At 33.7% G+C, this 17,755-nt stretch overlaps 1 protein-coding gene across 1 annotated transcript in view; it reads left to right on the top strand.

Annotated features, from left to right (window-relative positions):
• RPGRIP1L (RPGRIP1 like) overlaps positions 1–17,755 on the top strand; it is a 49,281-nt gene that overhangs the window by 15,740 nt on the left and 15,786 nt on the right. Inside the window, 5 exon segments of the mRNA XM_053987765.1 lie at positions 713–740; positions 743–855; positions 2,015–2,078; positions 5,136–5,279; positions 8,106–8,303. Coding sequence (XP_053843740.1) covers positions 713–740; positions 743–855; positions 2,015–2,078; positions 5,136–5,279; positions 8,106–8,146 — 390 coding nt within the window. The 3' untranslated portion in view covers positions 8,147–8,303.

Below are 17,755 nucleotides of genomic sequence, written 5' to 3'. Positions count from 1 at the left end.
CATTTTATTAAACAGAAGATTGGCTTCTGGACTCTGTTGTTTCAAGTCATACTTTGAATATCATTTACATTGAAATTCTTAATTAATGAGGCTTTATTAAAGCATTTATGGAATGTAGCCACTATAGTATTAACTAATATTCTGAAAATAGAGGTTCTGTCAGCATTCTTCATTTAATATTAAAATTGGTTAAATGTGCCTTAGTGTCATCCATTGAAATAAATGAAAGTGTAAAAGAAATCAGAAGTCCCTTTTTAAAGTACTACTAGTAGGAAAATAGAACTGAGTGTATTAGGATTATGGCACTATTATATATCTACAAGTAAGGGTTAACAGAGCTGTGGCAAGCTCTGTGATTACCATAACTGTGGTCAACATTCATTTTTGCTTGCTGCTGCGGTGTTTTTTGGTCAGCATGTCTAACCACCATAACCACAGCAAAATCTTTTAATTGCTGAACAGATGTATTTCTTGGTTGTTTTCATCATGACTGAACTGAGGGTTTAATGTTCATGAGGGCACCAGGAGTGCCACCTTCCCCCAGCCATGTGTTCAATTACTTGGATCAAGAGTGTCTCCTGTTGACCACATTGAGAATATATACACTAAATACTGCCAGGGAGATAGACCACGGTTGGAATATGCTGTGATGTAGCATTCTACTAGGTGTGATTTATTTTATTTTTTTCTGGATATTCCTTCCTTTTCATAGAGCCTAAAGAACTTAAAGACCAACCATGATGCTTAGCGAAAGGTCATGAACTGAATGAACAGCTTAAAGAGGAGCAGTTAAAATAGTTCCATCTTCAAGACAAATTGCAATCAGTAACTATATCAAACAGAGGGACAGAGGAGGTGAGGCTGTGGGCAAGAACTAGAATCTTTTACTTTAGGTAGTGCATACAGATAAGGAAAAAAGAAATGCTGGGATACGTTTCAATGGAGGAGATGTAAGAAGACCTTTAAAAACTATTTAGAAGACTGACCTGCTACTAGATATATTTTTATCCTATTCAAAAAAACCTCTGACTGAAATACTGCTTGTATTTCATACAACTGTGAACCACACCCGATCCAAACCACCAGTGTTTGGACAATATTTGAAGTTAAAGCATAAGACATAAATTTTGGTACTAAAGAAGTGGTTTATTAATAGAAAAAAACCCATAATACTTGGTTTATTGATCATGTATGGCTAGTTTTTAGTATTCTTTGACCCTGATTTAGAGTACAATGTTACATCTTACACAGCAGTTCAAATCAGTCACTTCTATTTCTTTGTCTAATGACTCTGAGATACTTCTGTCATCCCTAACAAGTTGTCCAGATACAGGGCTAAACATCCCATGGGGAATGGCTTCTTCCCCATTTTCTTCAATGTATAAGGAATAAAACTGTGAAAACTTACTTGATTTTTCTTGCATTTTGTAGCAACTTATATTTAGTTTTACCACCTGCTTTACCTATTGTAAATAAATGTATTTTACGTGAACCAAGTCTGCCTCGTAGATATTTTCGCCAAACGTTTTAAGTGTTGTAATGCATGGAGAGTAGATATTCTCGATTTCAGTATCTCATGTCTTTAAACCAGATCCTGCTGTACTGAGTGCTTTGGAAACAAGGGTGTGTAGTTTCTATAATGTCACTAAAAATATTTTCTATGCAAAAGCCATGGCCTAGCTAATACTGATATTTACTTACTGAAATGGAATTAAAAAATACAGCGCTCCAAGTTTTTATATTGTTTTGCATAAGATGGAATGTGATGAGATACTGTTGATCAACTGCAACATGCTACTCTCAGCTTCATCTAAACAGCATGGAAAAGACTTTGGGCCTAATGTAAATCCATGTGGATTTATCTTATATAGCTTCTAAGAGACAATTGTATTAAAAGAACAAATAATATCCTGACACTGCCTAAAAATTATTTGCTATTTCTGTTTGCATATTCATTGTAATTTCATTTTGTGCTGTGCATTACTTGAAACTTCTCTCTTCATTTTAATCGCAGGAAAGAATAAACAATCCAGAAAAAGAGAATGAACTCTTGAACAAAAACTATGATAAGCTGCATAAGGTAAGTTAGGGTTTCTGCATGCAAAAAATTGGATTCTGGTCCTTTTTTAATAGATCTTAATATACTGTGTGCTGTAATGTGTGTATATATATTTTGTGCTTTTGCACACATGTAACTCTGTTCGGGCTGCTGTTCATCATATGACTGTATATGGAAACTCAGGTGCTCTGCTGTATTTCATCGGCTCTGTTAAAAAACTTAACAGCTTAAAACTTTTTTTTTTAACTTAGGAGGTGCTACAATTGTATAATCACAAAATTTAGAGTTTCGTATGGAGGAGTTGGTCACTCGTCTCTCACTTAAGTTAATTGCTGGAGATTTCTCCAAAGTTTGATCATGTCATAAATATTTCTGATGATGTTTTTGTTTATTCTCGATCATTTATTCAGAGAAATAATTCTTACTAATAAATCAACTTAACAATCTTGGCTTGAAATTTTCTGTTCTCCTTAAAAACGTAATGGGATGACTTAAAAAGATATTTAACAAGAGAAATTGAAAATAAGCTTCCATTATAGCACAGTAATCTATACTATGGTGTTTCTTTCACTGAAATGATCTGTCTTTTCATATTCTCTCATTTAAACACTGATTCATCTTTCATCATTCCATGTTATTGTATAGGTATCAATAAATTAGAAAGAGAAGGATTGTATAGTCACCATTTAATGGCCAGCTTTTTTGGTTGCCTATTTGAACAATGCAACTTTACTAGAGCTTACCTGGGCTAGCAGTAGATAGGACAGTGACCACAGGTGCTACTTAATTAATTTTTTTTTTTTTTTCAATTTTTAAATGGAGGCAAAGGTGCATAAACCCATTATTTGCTAGATTTATTTTTGGGAAATTTATTTGACGTTGATGGGAATTTTGCTAAAGCCAAGACTGCAGAACTGGATCTGAAAAGTTTGTAAAGAACAAGTATGAATTTGTCAGTTGACTCTTATTATTTAGTCAGTATCCAAGAAAACAATTCCTTTATATGAAAGGTTTGGAGGAATTGTTTTCATATGACCTTGTAATGCAAATCTAGCAATGCTTAAAGTCCCTCCAAAGGAAATGGTGCCAGATGTGGTTGACCATTATAGTTACACAGATGGCTTCAACTCCAGTGAAATACAGTAAATATGAAAGAAATTCCACATTAATTTGAGTAAATGTAATCTTAAAATTTGAAAGAAGAAAGCAACACACGTGGACTCAATTCAAACTGACATAAACATTAGCATTATGTGGGTTCAGATGAAACCTGTCTTCTAAAATGTTCTTCATTTAGACATCTAAATTCTTAACAACCATAATAATAATGCTTAATGATTTTTCTGCCAGCACAGTCTTCTAAAAAACTGAACTAATACCTGGCTGCATCCTTATGTGAAGTAATTGTACCTAAAGCTGATGAACTGACATATAACTGGGTGTTGTGGTCATTCAAACTTGAAAACTTAGTCAGAAGTGTGGAAACTGACAGTATTTCTTTTCTTTTGAAGAGAGTTATGTTTTCCTTATGGAAGTCAATCAAACTCTAAGCAATTAGAGAACACACTGTGTCTTCTGTACCTTTGCAATACTGTGGAGTGGTAGTGGATTCAGTGCATTTTATTGCCTGCATATTACCTTCAAAATTGTAGGAGAGTGATGCATGTATTACTGCAGGACTTAGAAGCTCTGCTTTAGTTCATGCATGCTGTGAAAACAGTCACACTATAAAATGCTCTGTGCCTAGAGAACTGTGTACATAGGTTAGATATAGTATGAGAAAAAGACAAAATACAGGGATATACAACTTTTTAATGAATAATACATATCAGGAATATAAACCCTATAGAGTTTATAGTTCATGCTATAATATTTTATTTCTTGAAAGTCATTCTTCAAATATATGAGATATAAATGCACTCATAGGTACTCAGAACTCAGTCAGCATGTAGAGTCTGAACCTATGTGGGCTGTCCCTTCTGCAGCATCTCTTTCTCTATTTTTGTGCTCAAGGCTTGTTACACAGATCTCTTGAACGGATAGGTGGATAAAAAAATAGATATCAGAAGATTTCTAATACATTGATGTACGTAAAATATAAAGTTTTTTGGTTGATGAGCTTCACCAAAGAGTTGAGGGACTGAGTTTTTTTGTTTACAAAACTCTACAATTACTGATTTTTCATGAGGTACAAAAGTGAATAAACTGTTTTGTGCTTGGTGAAGATTGACATTTTTTCAGTAAATGAGAATGCAAATATAGTAATATGAAGACTGTACCACTCACTGTCTAATTTATATGAAAACTAAGCTTTGTCTTTTTGCCTACTGAGAATTACACTGTAAATTATGTAATGTATTTAATTTAGTTTTAATCTGAGTAACACTTTTTGTTGTGGTTTCAGCTGTTCTAGTTCTGTGTCCATGTAATCCTTATTGCACATAGATTGGTAGTTTACAAGTAAATAATGTGTTGCAGGCAAAGAAGTTATTCTAATTTCTCGGCCCACCTCTGTTTTTTTTTTCTTTAAAGTAGGAGAACGATTACTTTAAATGTGCTTCTTAATCAGTATCAGAATTGTTGTTTTACAGTATGAGAAAACTGTTGTCACTTTGTGGTCAACATTTTTCTTTGAACAGGCAACTGACTTTATGCTCTGCATGTTTCACAGATTTAAAAAAAAATCAGGTGGATGATCCCAGTTCTCTACATTAAGAGGTTTTGTATGCGGAAAGAATGGTTTTGTTAGTTGTCAGTTGCTGAGGTTTGGAGTTGTGGATTATTCTGGGATATGCATCTGAATTCCTTTTCTAGTCCCACAAATGTTGCATGCTGCCAACTTTTTGACTTTGGATCTCTAAATTAAGGCCAGTTCCTTTGCTCATCCCACAAACTCTTTCATGTTTTTTAACCGCAGCCTGAGAAAGGCGCCTTGGTTTCAACAGCAGCAGACCAGCATGTGTTTACTTAATTCCTAAGACATGATGACAGTGGTCTCTGTGCCACTAAAAGCTTTTTTCTTTATTATTTTCTGAAGCTGATTTCTAAAAGTTTTTCACATGCCATATGTTTTATTACAGCGTCTTCTGTATGACCCATGAACAGCAATGGAAATCAAAGGAACAGCAAATGAAACTGCAAATTGCTAAACTAGAGATGGCTATCAAATCTGATTTAGCAGACAAAAATGCAATCCTTGACAAGATCAAAGTAGAAAGAGGTATTTTTCTGAAAAAAATCTAATATTTTCTCAAGATGTGAGGTCATACCTATGTTGAAGTTCAGGAATATTGCCCAGAAAAGTGTAGTTTCTATTGCTGGTGATTTCAAAGCTGCCTTTTAAGTGAACATTTTTACAATATGCTAAGGTTATGGCTAGCTATTAAATACAAAAATTGACCAAATACAGATTATATGCTGAATGAGGCTCATATTTTTTCTGCTGCATTTCTTCTTCTTCTGTTGGGTTAATACTTATTCTTTATTCAGTGTTTCTTCTCTCCTCTACATTGAAAGCTCTTACAGAAAAGAGGCCCATCTGACAGACTCCCTGAAATTACAAGCCACTATTCTATTTACTGTGCAAAGTTACATGAAGCCTATACAGGCCCTTGGCCATGTTTAATTGTCTTTTAACTTCATTAATTCAGAAATGTTTAATATTTTCAGTATACACTGATTTTTTATTTACAGCTGTGTATATTCTACTGAAGAGATTATTTAATATGTGGTTTTCCCATGCTGTAGGGCAACTTCTCAGTGAATATTTAAGACTTTGCAATCTCTTTCTGTATCTCAACACTGTGTTATATACTGTGGCAATATATAAAATTTACAAAAGAGCACAGGCCAGAAGTAATCTATATATTTTTAGACTGGATTCCTCCACTATGTATTTTTTAAAAAGTGTATTTCTGTGAACAATCTAATGGAATGAAGTGGACCTACTTGTTATGAATAATTCTTATGAGTATGGCTTCAGTTCATCATGTGCTTACTATTAAGATTCTGAGTAGCTTTATTGACTTCTAATACTAAATTGAACATTTAAACATTTTCTTTGACCACAACAAGTGTTTGCAAAATTGGCATTAAGTGATACTAAAATACATAAAAGTACCTTAAGCTAGATTAATATGAAGTTACGGCATATTGGCAGTTGTTACTGATAGCTTGATTATATAATGCTAAATTTAAAATTATATTCAGAGCATGAAAATATCATGGGCTGTACTGTTATTTGATTAAGCTGAATTTGGAAAATTAGGCAATGCTTTCCATCTTCTGTCCTTCCTATGGGCCTAGCGTTTAAGTGGCAATCTTTGCCTTCCCCAGATTGGCACTCCATAGCTTCTTGTACTCCTAACTGTATCACCAGGGTACTACACTTTCAGTTGCTGTTAAGTTGCTGCAGCTCGCATAGATGTTCTAACACCCTTCAAGCCCTGTGTATCCAGGATTTGATTACAGCTTTTTATCATTGCTGCTGCAGAGGTATGCATGGAATCACAGAATGGTTCAGGTTGGAAGGGATCACAGGGGGAGCATCTCACAGAATCGTAGAACATACTGAGTTGGAAGGCACCCACAAGGGTCATGAAAGTCCAGTCTCTGGCCCTGCACATTTTGCTCTTGTTTGGATGGAGTTTGCTTTGCCTTCCCTCTGAAAATTACCAATACATAGAAGAGGGAAACAGTGAATAAATGGAGTGACTTCAGCATATAGCTAAATAGGTATTGTGAACAAGTGGTTTGGCCACTTAAAGAAACACTATCAAAGGTTTTGGCAAAAGCAGGGTTTAATGTGAATTTGTGAAAACATGACTTTACTGAGTTTGTTGGCAAGGCTCACTTACTACACAGATTAAAGCATACAAAGGAAGATTAAATTAGAAACAATTTGGAATGATTTACACTAAAGTCAGGAATGCAAAGGGGGTAAGTGTGCCAAGGTATGGATGCAAAGATAAGGGTGCAAAAGAGTTTAGCAGCACTTAATCACTGAGTATTTTAACATTTACCAAGCAATTCCATAGGGTTCACTACAATTATAACAATGACTTGGCTGTAGGTATGAGATAGTAACATTCATACCATAATCAGTTCCCATACACAGGTATAGTGATGTGTGCACCTATTTCTATGTGTGTACAGGTACCCATCAACCTAAGAGGTACCTACCATGGGTTCAGTGAATAAATCACATCAAATCACTTTGTGCTTCCCAGCAAGCAGGGTTTAGAGCTCAACAACTCTGGAAATGTGTGGGTGGGGGTCAGCCCAGCCTTTGCTGTCTGCCATGGTCCTTCCAGTGTGGCAGATTTGAGGGTGGGTGAGCCCAGGGAGGTGCTGGCACTGCTGCAGTTCTCCAGGAGAACACAACCAGGCCTCACTTCTGTAGGGTCTGACAGGATTGACTGCACTTAAGTCATCACTGAGTTTCCATCCTGGACACAACCCTGCCATGTTGTACCCATTGATGAGGTGTTATTGTAATTGAACTCAAAGGGAACTAAGGGAGTAAGATTACCTCAGAGTAAGTTATGTACTAAAAATTTTACCTTCAAGAATGTTTGTACTGTGTTGCAAGGCTGATTCTTTATTATATTAGCTTGCTTTTGAAACAGAAAATATTGTATAATTTAGTTGTAAAATTGCTAACTGAATAAGATAATAGTGTAGCAGGTTCTTTTGTTTTTGTTTGTGTTTTTGTGTTTTTTTTTTTTTAACTGAGTCTTGTAGAACTGAAAGAGCTGAAATATAAATGAATCTGGAAATCTAAGAGTCTGTATATATGTTGACAGGTACCAAGTGATTATAATAGTTATGTTTTCACAAATATATACATTGTTAGAGAATTTCTTTTTACTGTATCAATTATTTGTTACTGCAGTTGACAACTTCTCATTGTTTCCTGTGCTGCATAAGCAATACCATTGTTTAAAGACATAAAGAATATGGGCCATAACTCTTCAGGTTTTAAACTATAGTAAGTTTTACTATTCAAGGGGTGTTATAAAGACTGTAAGTTTATCTTTTTATGTAGCGTATGGGACAGGAGGTCAAACAAGAAAAGCTAGCAGATGATAAGGTGGAGATGGCTGAAGAAATTTAACAGGAGACAGAAAAGCTCTCACATCTGTCAGAGGAGCAGTTAGCTGACCAAACATCAATTACTTGTGGAAATGAGAGAGAAATAACTGAAGAATTGGAACCAGAAGGTAGAATTCATCTTTATGAATAAGTAAGTGTATTTTGTTAATAAATCTATGTCTCTTCCCATTTTCTTAAGCATTTCTTACTAGCAGTGGGAGCTGCCTCGTTATGAGAAGCTCCATGACAGAAATTATATTCTGGTGTACTTTATAGCTGAAGCTGGGTAGTGGATATGGTGGTGTTATTTTCTTCCCAAATGGAAACTGTATCATAATTGAATGCAAAAATCTGGTATCTGACCTAGATTCATAAAATATTAAAGGAAACCTGGCTTCTATTTTAAATGTCTTTATATTCTCCCTTAGAACTATGCTGTTCTAAAGACTATTTTAATTAATATGCTCCTTTTTTCTGCAGATAACAGCCAGTGCTGCTATTGGAAATCCTTTCAGACAGAGAATGGAGTAGTATGTCTTATCATATTCGTGACTTAAAGTTGTTAGAGGCAGATTTATTTAAAGATTATAAAACGCAGGTCATTCTGTTCCATCTCTGAGCTTAAACTGTTTATCATTGAAATAAACCAAGTCACGAGACCAAGTTTGCAGTAAAAGCAAAAACAGAATGCTAAAATTTCATTTTCATTTGTTTGTGCTTCTGCCTAAGAATACATTAGAAACATTGGAAAAACGTGGTGTTGAATCCCTGTTGTGTTTATAAGTAATTTGCTTCAAAGAAAAACCCAACATGCGTTTAAATAATCCATCTGCATACAGAACTATTTTTTATTTTTAAGAAACAATAAATTATTCTTTATGTGTGCATGGTGTTAAACATAGTCAGAGGAAATCCACAAATTCAGGCCATATTCCTTTATAAAGCTAACAGTTGTTCCTACCTCAATTCATCACAGGACTTATATCATTCCAGTCCTCAGCTTTCATCTGGGAAACACTACTTTTTTATTTTTACAACCCAGAAAAAAAATAGTTTAGATGAATATAAAGATCATTGATTTGCAGGGTTAATCATCTGCAAGGAAGAGATGATTTGCCTGGCACTTATTCTTCATTTGTTAGTAAAGCATCTATATTGCTATCAGGTTCCTCAGCAAAACTCAGATGGACTACAGTAGAGGGGTTTAACCACATTGATTCTTCCAATGTTTTTCAGATCAAGGTGATAGTGCTCTTGAAGCAATAAAATCTGACAGAAATGACTGTATTATTTCAAGTCCATTATCCAGTAATATTAAACAGCTGAGTCATTGCTTATGGCAATTATTTGGCCAGACCTTAAAAAAGTCTTTAAAAAACCTAAAAATTAGGTTTAAAAAATATTTTAAACTTAATGCTGTCTAAGAGTAGTTTTGCTGTATCTAACATCAGTTTTCAGTAAAGTTATATATGTACAGTATCAAATCACTTCAGTGTACTTCTTGTTCTGTTATTACTTGTGGGCAAGTGCACTAATCATATTCTCTTGACTTATTCTTAAAACCAGCAATTAATTACCACAAAGACATATATAAAAAATAAGATGGCATTAATATAAATTTGGAAAATTTTCCTTGAACAGTATTTCAGTAGGATAGTTCTGAAAAAAAACAAACCAAGAATATTTCATACTTTTTGATCTAACTTTGACTGAACAATGTTAAAAAATATAAAACTTGTATGTAAAATTGAGGACAGTACTTCTAACAGTTAATACTTCTCTGATCTGTCTTAGACTTCTTTTAAAGGACCAGGGCTGTACTGTTAGATCCTATCAGACTTCACGGTTTTTAATGTTCTGCAGTGTGATATCCTAGAGGTAGCTTGATTTTTTTTTTTTTTTAAATGCTCTTTTCAAGGCTGTGAAACATCCTACAAAGCAACTAGCAACAAGAAGCAATTCTTTGTATGAGAAATATAGCTGTTCTTTTTTTAAGATGTAGAAGAGGTTTCTTCAGAAAGATGCAGAAGGTACTTTCGAATATGGCATTGTTTAGATGTATAATGTTAAAAAAATGGTCACCTGTAATTTTGAGAACTAAAATCAGTGTTACTCATCTCTATTAAGTCAAAATATAATACATTTGTTCTATAATTTTCTGGTCATGTATTTTATTTTATCACAATTATTTAAGAGCACCTCTGCAAGAACTTTGTGTTTAGATTCATTTCAGGTTCATCAATTCATCAATTTCTACCTTTCTCCATTGATCTGTTTTTGTGGTAACAAAAGTGCATGTTCATGAAGAGTAGAAAAAACAGTAAAACCTCTGAACTATTAAGAGAGCAAGTGTATTTGATACAGAATGGATTTTAAAAACATGCATTCTTGGGTTAATTAAAGAATACAGCATGTCAAAATTGTTACTGAATTTGTATTTTTTAAGATGAAAAATCACTGCCTTTTATCTTTTGAGATAAATATCCTGCTGGTAATCAAACACTGTAAATAAAACTTGCGATTTTTGGAGATCGTTATGCTAATTATCCCCTAAATCTGAGTTGTATGCCAAACTGTTTAAGCCATTTAAGATCATACTGAGGTTTTTTTGCATGTTGCAAATTAGACAGTTCATGGTTATTTCTTAGATATGTTGATCACAAAGGGTATCTAACAGATTTTCCAGTACTTAACTGTACCACTTGCTTCTTTCTCTTTTCTTCTTGTCTATGATGTATGATTAATCATAGATTACTTCATTTTGTTTCATTTCATTTACAACATTTATGAGCTTCACTTTGTCGGTATGAAATGCTTGTCCCCTTCTTTCCTTTCCAAAGTGGCATAATTAGTGTTAGCATCTTTTTTAACAGGCTACATAAAGTTTAGTGGCTGGATTAAATCAAGTCATTAACATAATGTGCTATACAATTTGCCCCTATCTCTTTTCGTTTCCAGTACATCAAAGTGCCACAGAGTGCCAGTGTAATTGGGCCTTGCTAGCTTGTCAGGTTCAGTCAGGCTGATGGCTGCTGCTTTTACTAAAAAGCTTCCAGGCATGATAATTAATAGAGAAAAGAAGTCTGAGAAATGTAAAAGTTTGGACAGTTCTCTATGAATATTTCATACATTTGAATAATCAGAAGTTAACATTATCAATTTGATGTATAATACATTGATTAAAAGCCTTGTTTCAGATCCTCAAAATAGACATCAAAACTGGGAATTTGCATTTTCTTTGGCATGGTCTTTATATTAAAGAAAATAAATTTAAAAATTCTTTTCTCTTCCCATCCCCTCCTCCTTTGCACTCCCATGTCTACACAAAATCCTTACAGAAAATTATATAGCATTCAGTTTTCACAATAGAATTAACTGCTGTCACCTTCCAAGTTGTCTTAAAATGTGCCATGAGACAATTACTGGCAAACCCAATTTATTTGGTAGTGGTTCTGGATTTTTCTCTCTTTCTTTCTTGCAGATACCATAAGAGCATTCTCTTGCTCTAATAGCAGTTTACTAACAGTAGACATTACCTGTACCTGTAAGTTAAGATCTCAAGTTGTAACTAATTTTGACATGAAAATCTTTCTTAAACAGCAAAAAAAAGCAATACCAAGTGCTCATGGTTCTCCTGGTGAAGGGCTAAGGTGAGAAATGGTAAAGCTTCAAGTTTATGTATAGCAAAGCAATAAAAACTATTCCTTTTATTATGACTTTTTTTGGTACAATTACTTGAACAGTGTATTTCCACGTATGTGCCAGCTGTATTCATGAAAAAAAAAAAGGAAATTATTTGGATATTATCTTGCAGTTTTGAATTTTGGCTGATATGATTCCTCTTTACACTTCTTTTCTGCAGGCCTTGAAAGTGGTGTACTTCAGGGAGATTTTTGAGTGTTCAGTGTTTTTTTCTCAACTTGGCTTGTTTTGTGACTACCTAATCTGAATTTAGAGAATTAAATTTCAGGGTTATAGTATTACCCTGTGTTACTGAGCAGGCTGCATGCTACCATGCCAGAAATACTAATCCTTTGTATTCTCCTACTCCTGTATGGAACTAACCTCTGTTGCTTTGTGTCTTTCTTCTGTAAGAAATTGGGGAAGTAAAAGTGCTGCACCAGCATATTTAATAAAACAAGAAATAAAATCTATGAAACAGAACCATCTTATCAGAGTATGATAACAGTAACTTGTTAAACTTTGTAGTCAGTACTTTCAAAGACTACTGATTGGTCTAAGATTAAAAAGAGCCATTTGCCATTCTCCATCTTTGAGGTGGTTGTTTGCTGGGGGGTCACTATAATCCAGAACCTAAAGTAAAAGAAAGTTTAAAGTATCCAGGAAATACCTAAGCTGTGTTTTGCAACTGATAAAGTGTGAGATGACAGAAGTTTGAGTAGACACTGCTGAAATGATGGACTTAAAACTTCTATCTACTCCTTGTCAAATACACTTTGAAGTTGTAATTGAAAGCATGTACTGCAAGTCATTCTTTGTGATAGATGAAATGAAAGAAGAGGGAGAAATAATACGAAAAAACACCAAACAGCAGCTTTTAAAATGATCGAAAGCTACAGAATCTTAAGTCATTGCCCATTATTTTTTAGGTAACGAATAAAATTAATCAGTCAGAATATGAAATGAAGGCCAGATTTAAGGCTGAATGTGTAAGCCCACTGGAAAAGCATCAGCAGGAGTCACTCTTAAACTAGCTGGTAATTTTTTTTTTTGAGGTTATGAATACAAATGCTCCTCAGTTGCTTACTGGAGAGACTATTTATCAGAGCTTATGGACGTAGGAGTAAGTTATGGTGACTTTGTAAATAGAATGTATTGTTCTAACTGGAGGTCTAAAAAGCAAAAGATGGGATTTGAAACTGAGTTTTAGTTTGATTAGTTGTGATAAATATCACCAAGCATCATTTTTTCACATTATACATATTATAAGGATCAAGTTCTATTCATCTTTGAAGGTCTGTATTGTTCTCACACAATTCTGTAATGACCAGGAGAGGACACTGTATCAAATACTAAGTATTGAAACTTTAATGAGAAACCCAGTCACATTAAAAATGTGCAATTTGATGCAGTTTTTCACTACAGATGCACTCCTAGCAAATGAAGATGCTATACTGACAATTCTGCTTTCTTCCCATACTTAGAGATACTTTTTTCCAAAATGGATTAACTTTCAAATATAGATTTTTGACATTTAATTTATTTTGTAAATCAAGACAGAAGTCTGTGATCTACATGTAGAAAAATACATGCATAGCTGTACATACAAAGGCAGAAATCCTATTATATTTGTCTTGGACTAGATTTTTCCATAATACTGCTACTTATTTCATCTTATTTTTGTAACATCAGTGTACCAAAAATGTACAGATATCTTTTTTCCTCAAGGAATTTTCTGCCTTTCATGCTTTTTTAACTTAAGAATTATGCTCCTCTTTGAAATGGAAGGTAGTTGTAAGTCTACACAATCTTTGAATTTCTTAATTATGTGACTGGTTGGTACCTGTGTAGCTAACTGGCTTTGAGATTTGATAGAGTTGGTGTTTGGTTTTTATTTTTCTGATGGATCAGTAAAAGATGAGTGATTAAACATTTAAAAAGTGAAGTTTTCTCTTTGAGACAGTCTGCAGGAGTAGGTGTACCTTCATTCAGGACAGTAACAATATTGCTTATGAAGTTTTCCCAACTTCTTGGGGAGAAACTAAAATTCAGATTTATGCAAGTTTGTATGTCACCAATCAAACAGGCTCAGATACATTTATATTTGTGTATTTATTCATCTCTAGAAACAGTTTATCTTTAAAATCTGTTAATTGAGGCAGTGTCATGGGTAAGGTGCAAAACTAAATCTTTAAAACCAATTCCACTTGAGAAGAAACATTGAACAATTTTATGTTTTTTCTTCAGAAAGAGTGTGAGGTGAGCTGAAGAGAAAGCAAGCACTATGCAAGTAATTAAAAGTTCTATTATGAGCAAAGTACAAATGTGACTTCATGATCAGATATGTAGTTGTCATGCTTGTGGTGGGAAAGCACGTTTCCCTCAAGAACCTTCTATTTTCTAAAATGTTTGGTGCTCTATACCTAATTAGAAATTGTCATTTTGGAAAGAAAAGGAGTGCATGGCTGGTATATTACAGATTTACATAGAGAGTCAGTACCTAATCATTGAATTGGCTCAAGCGGTAGCAAGTAATTAATGCCTTTGAAGATCTTAAATATAAATTTATGCTGGTCTGAAAAATGATGAATTTGGACTCTGCACTAGATAGAAAGGCAGCAACCAGAGTTCCCTTCCTTGTCACAGATAGATCTTTTTGTTCAGTGTATTAATTCTAACAAGAGCTGAAGGGGTTGCAGCAAAGCTTGTCGTGGTGCTGATCTTGGGTCATTACATTCTTCTCCTGGCACGTGGCAAAACAGTGATGCTGGGAGAAGATTGTATGTGCCTTTCCCCCTTCAGCTGGGATCCAGCTCCACAAGAGCTATTCAACAGGGAGAGATCTCTGCCCCAGGTCTTAGGGAGAGTCTAAGGTGCATGCACTTTAATAAAGTCCCATCCATGTGGAGAAGGAACAGGGAGTGTTTCTGTATTCCTCTTCCTGTTCTCACATCTACACCAGTGTGGGGAAAAGGTAAAAACAAAAGATGTTATTCCTCATATGAAAAGTCACTGCTTACAGCATTAGAATGATTTTATTGCAATATGTATTTTTATGTGTATAGGATTCTGTGTTGCCCTGTTAATCATAATTACTTAATGAGTAATGTTTGTGTCTGTACACAAATGAAGTACATTGATGTTCCTGTAATAGCATTCTTTCTGGCTCTGTTCTGACATTTTTAAAAAGATGATCACAGGAATTCAGCACTTGACAGAGGAAGAGGATTCTCATTCATTTGTTAATCAATATTCATAGTGATTGAAATATTGATAGCAAATGGATGATTACTTGTGATTATTGGAGAATAGCTTATAGTTTATCTTACATGCTCTTTGCTTGAAATAGAAGTGAATAAGTGGACTCTGGAAATAAATATATAGAATGTCAAGTAAAACATGCATTTTTTGAGTATTGGTAGATACAGGATTCAAGCTGATCTTACAGTTTAGAAGTTCCCTTTATTTTGAGTTTTTCAAGGCAATATATTAGTTAAAACTGTGGATATAAAAAATAGGAACATTGGTCCTATAAGAAAGGTATTTTCAGCTCAGCTGTTCTGTGCAGAAAGCACAAACTTCTTTTTTAAAGCACTTCTGTGGGATACTGTTGTTGAGCATTTGAGACAGTTGGAATCCTATTTTTCATATCAAAGTGTTAGCCTTTTATTGTAACCAAAAAGGAAATCAAAATACAGAATATACAGCTGCTTGAAGATGGCAGTCAAGACTAATTACAGAATTAAACCAAGGGGTTTTAATCTCAGAAATCAGAAATGTGAGAAAATTTGAGATTTCAAATTTGGATGAAATGTCCAATGCACCTGGTACTTACCCTAATCCTAAAGCTTTTTGAAGGAGTTGAGTGATTCCTCCAAATCTTTGGGTAGCATTAATTACAAAGAGTCAGTATTATATGGTAGAGAAACCATTTTGACATAGATTAAGTGTATTAACTATGTTTTGTTTTCCTCACCTGAAATGAAAGCACTGAACCAATTTCTCTGAGATGTTTTTGAAAGAGTTTAATATTCTTCAATATCTGCCCATTTTCTGTGTTAGGTGAAATTTTGTATTATATTTTGTTTTAAATACTAAATGTAAAGTCTAATTTTATTCCCATTAAATAGAATTATTTGTGGGCAGTAGTTGACAAACTGTCCATTTTTGACTTGAACAGTACCTAATAAATGAGAAAAGGCTTAAAAAAACACCTTAGGAATAGATTTAAATAACATATTTCACTCTACATCATAGAAATATAAATGGTTGTTTAAAAATGATTCATATCATATATTGGATGCTAGATATATTTTCAGCATGGCTACATAATGTGACTGGTTTTGTATTAATGATGAAATATGATGTGAGCTAATGCTGTTCTTAAGCAGTTCTATATTTTTTATTCATAAATATCTTTTTTAATCAGCTTATGTTCTGCTTTGTATATGTTGTATTCACATCTAATATCAATAAAACCGGGACTCAAAATAGTCTTGACTGTTAAGCTCCAAAATAATTTGTCATTTTTTCTTATAATTTTCTAATAGTATGGCTCAGTCATTTGCTTTGGTTTAAGCAAGAAAGCAGAATACCTGAATTTACCCCACTAGCCTTGAAAAAGTGTAATATTCTTTGCCTACTGTATACAATTACAAGTGTTAAATATGTCAAACAAATTTTAAGATATGTAAAAGGAACACTTTATAATACAGGATATTGTATTTAGACTTGATTCATAAGCTACTCTCTGTGTACAAACTAGTCTGACACAGCTGCTAAATACTTTGGGGTGAACAAAACCACTCAGCATATCCCTTTAAATACAGATGCTAATACATCTGTTCAGAGCAAGAAGAAAAGAGTTGTTTCTGAAGTAAAATTAGACAATAGAGCCAATTTCATTTTTTATGCATGTGAATGTAGAGTGCTTGAGGTTATTAGTTGAAACTGAGTAACCTTTCCAGGCTTTCATCTCTTTCTTTTCAAATTTGAATATGAAAAGCATATTCAAGTCAGAGACCATCACTTTAATGACATTTGGCAGTCATTTGATTTATTAGATTTTAGAAAAAAAAATTCCTTTTAAATATTTCATCATTCTATGCTAATCCCAGTAATATTGCCAGCTGAAGCCATGTACCTGTATTAGTGGAGACAGAATGGTGTGGAATTTTTTCTGTCATCCTAGTAAAATTTCCATGAATCTACTGAATAATAAAACAACCTTATTGAAATATTCAGATTTGGGTTTTTAGTTAAAGTGTCTTAGGATACATAATAAAAGGAAATGTCTTTTGAAAGGAGGGGGTAAAATTACTTCATCAAATATTGAAAAGACTTGACAGCAATGGAAATTGTTCTATATGATGGATATTTTTACAATAGGATACACCTTCTTTTCAGTTTGATTAATCATATAATTTGCTTGGGGAAATGTAAGCTATCTCCATAATAAATTAGAGTATTGACTTGCAGTTTGAACACTGAATCTAGAAAGCCAGTCTTCTGCATCTGATTAATACTTCAAGTGATTTAAGTTTAAAATCAAAAATTGTCAAAATATTTCCACATAGGGGAAATATTTTTAATAAAGATATGAACTTGAAAGAAATTAAAGAAGTAAAAAGGAAATTTTTTGACATTTCTGTACTCCAACATGTTGTGTTTGCTCTTTGAAGAAAGTTGTCTTTGAATGCTTACCTACATACTCCACTTTGGAAACCAGAGTGGTTTTTTTTTTTCTTCAAATTACCTAGGGAAGTACTTGTGACTTTCTGTTGAGTCTGACATTCACACTTAAATATATAAACCTTATTACAATGTATCTGTACACAATACCATAGACCTTGCTGAGTAGTGTGAGACAATTTTACATGGAAAAGAAAAATGTAATTTTACTTCAAAGAGAATAAGAAAAGG

This window comes from Vidua macroura, chromosome 11 (assembly GCF_024509145.1).
Source record: "Vidua macroura isolate BioBank_ID:100142 chromosome 11, ASM2450914v1, whole genome shotgun sequence".
In the NCBI taxonomy this organism is placed as follows: domain Eukaryota; kingdom Metazoa; phylum Chordata; class Aves; order Passeriformes; family Viduidae; genus Vidua; species Vidua macroura.
The sequence above is the reverse complement of the archived record's forward strand: the minus strand, read 5'-3'. Positions and strand labels throughout refer to the sequence as shown.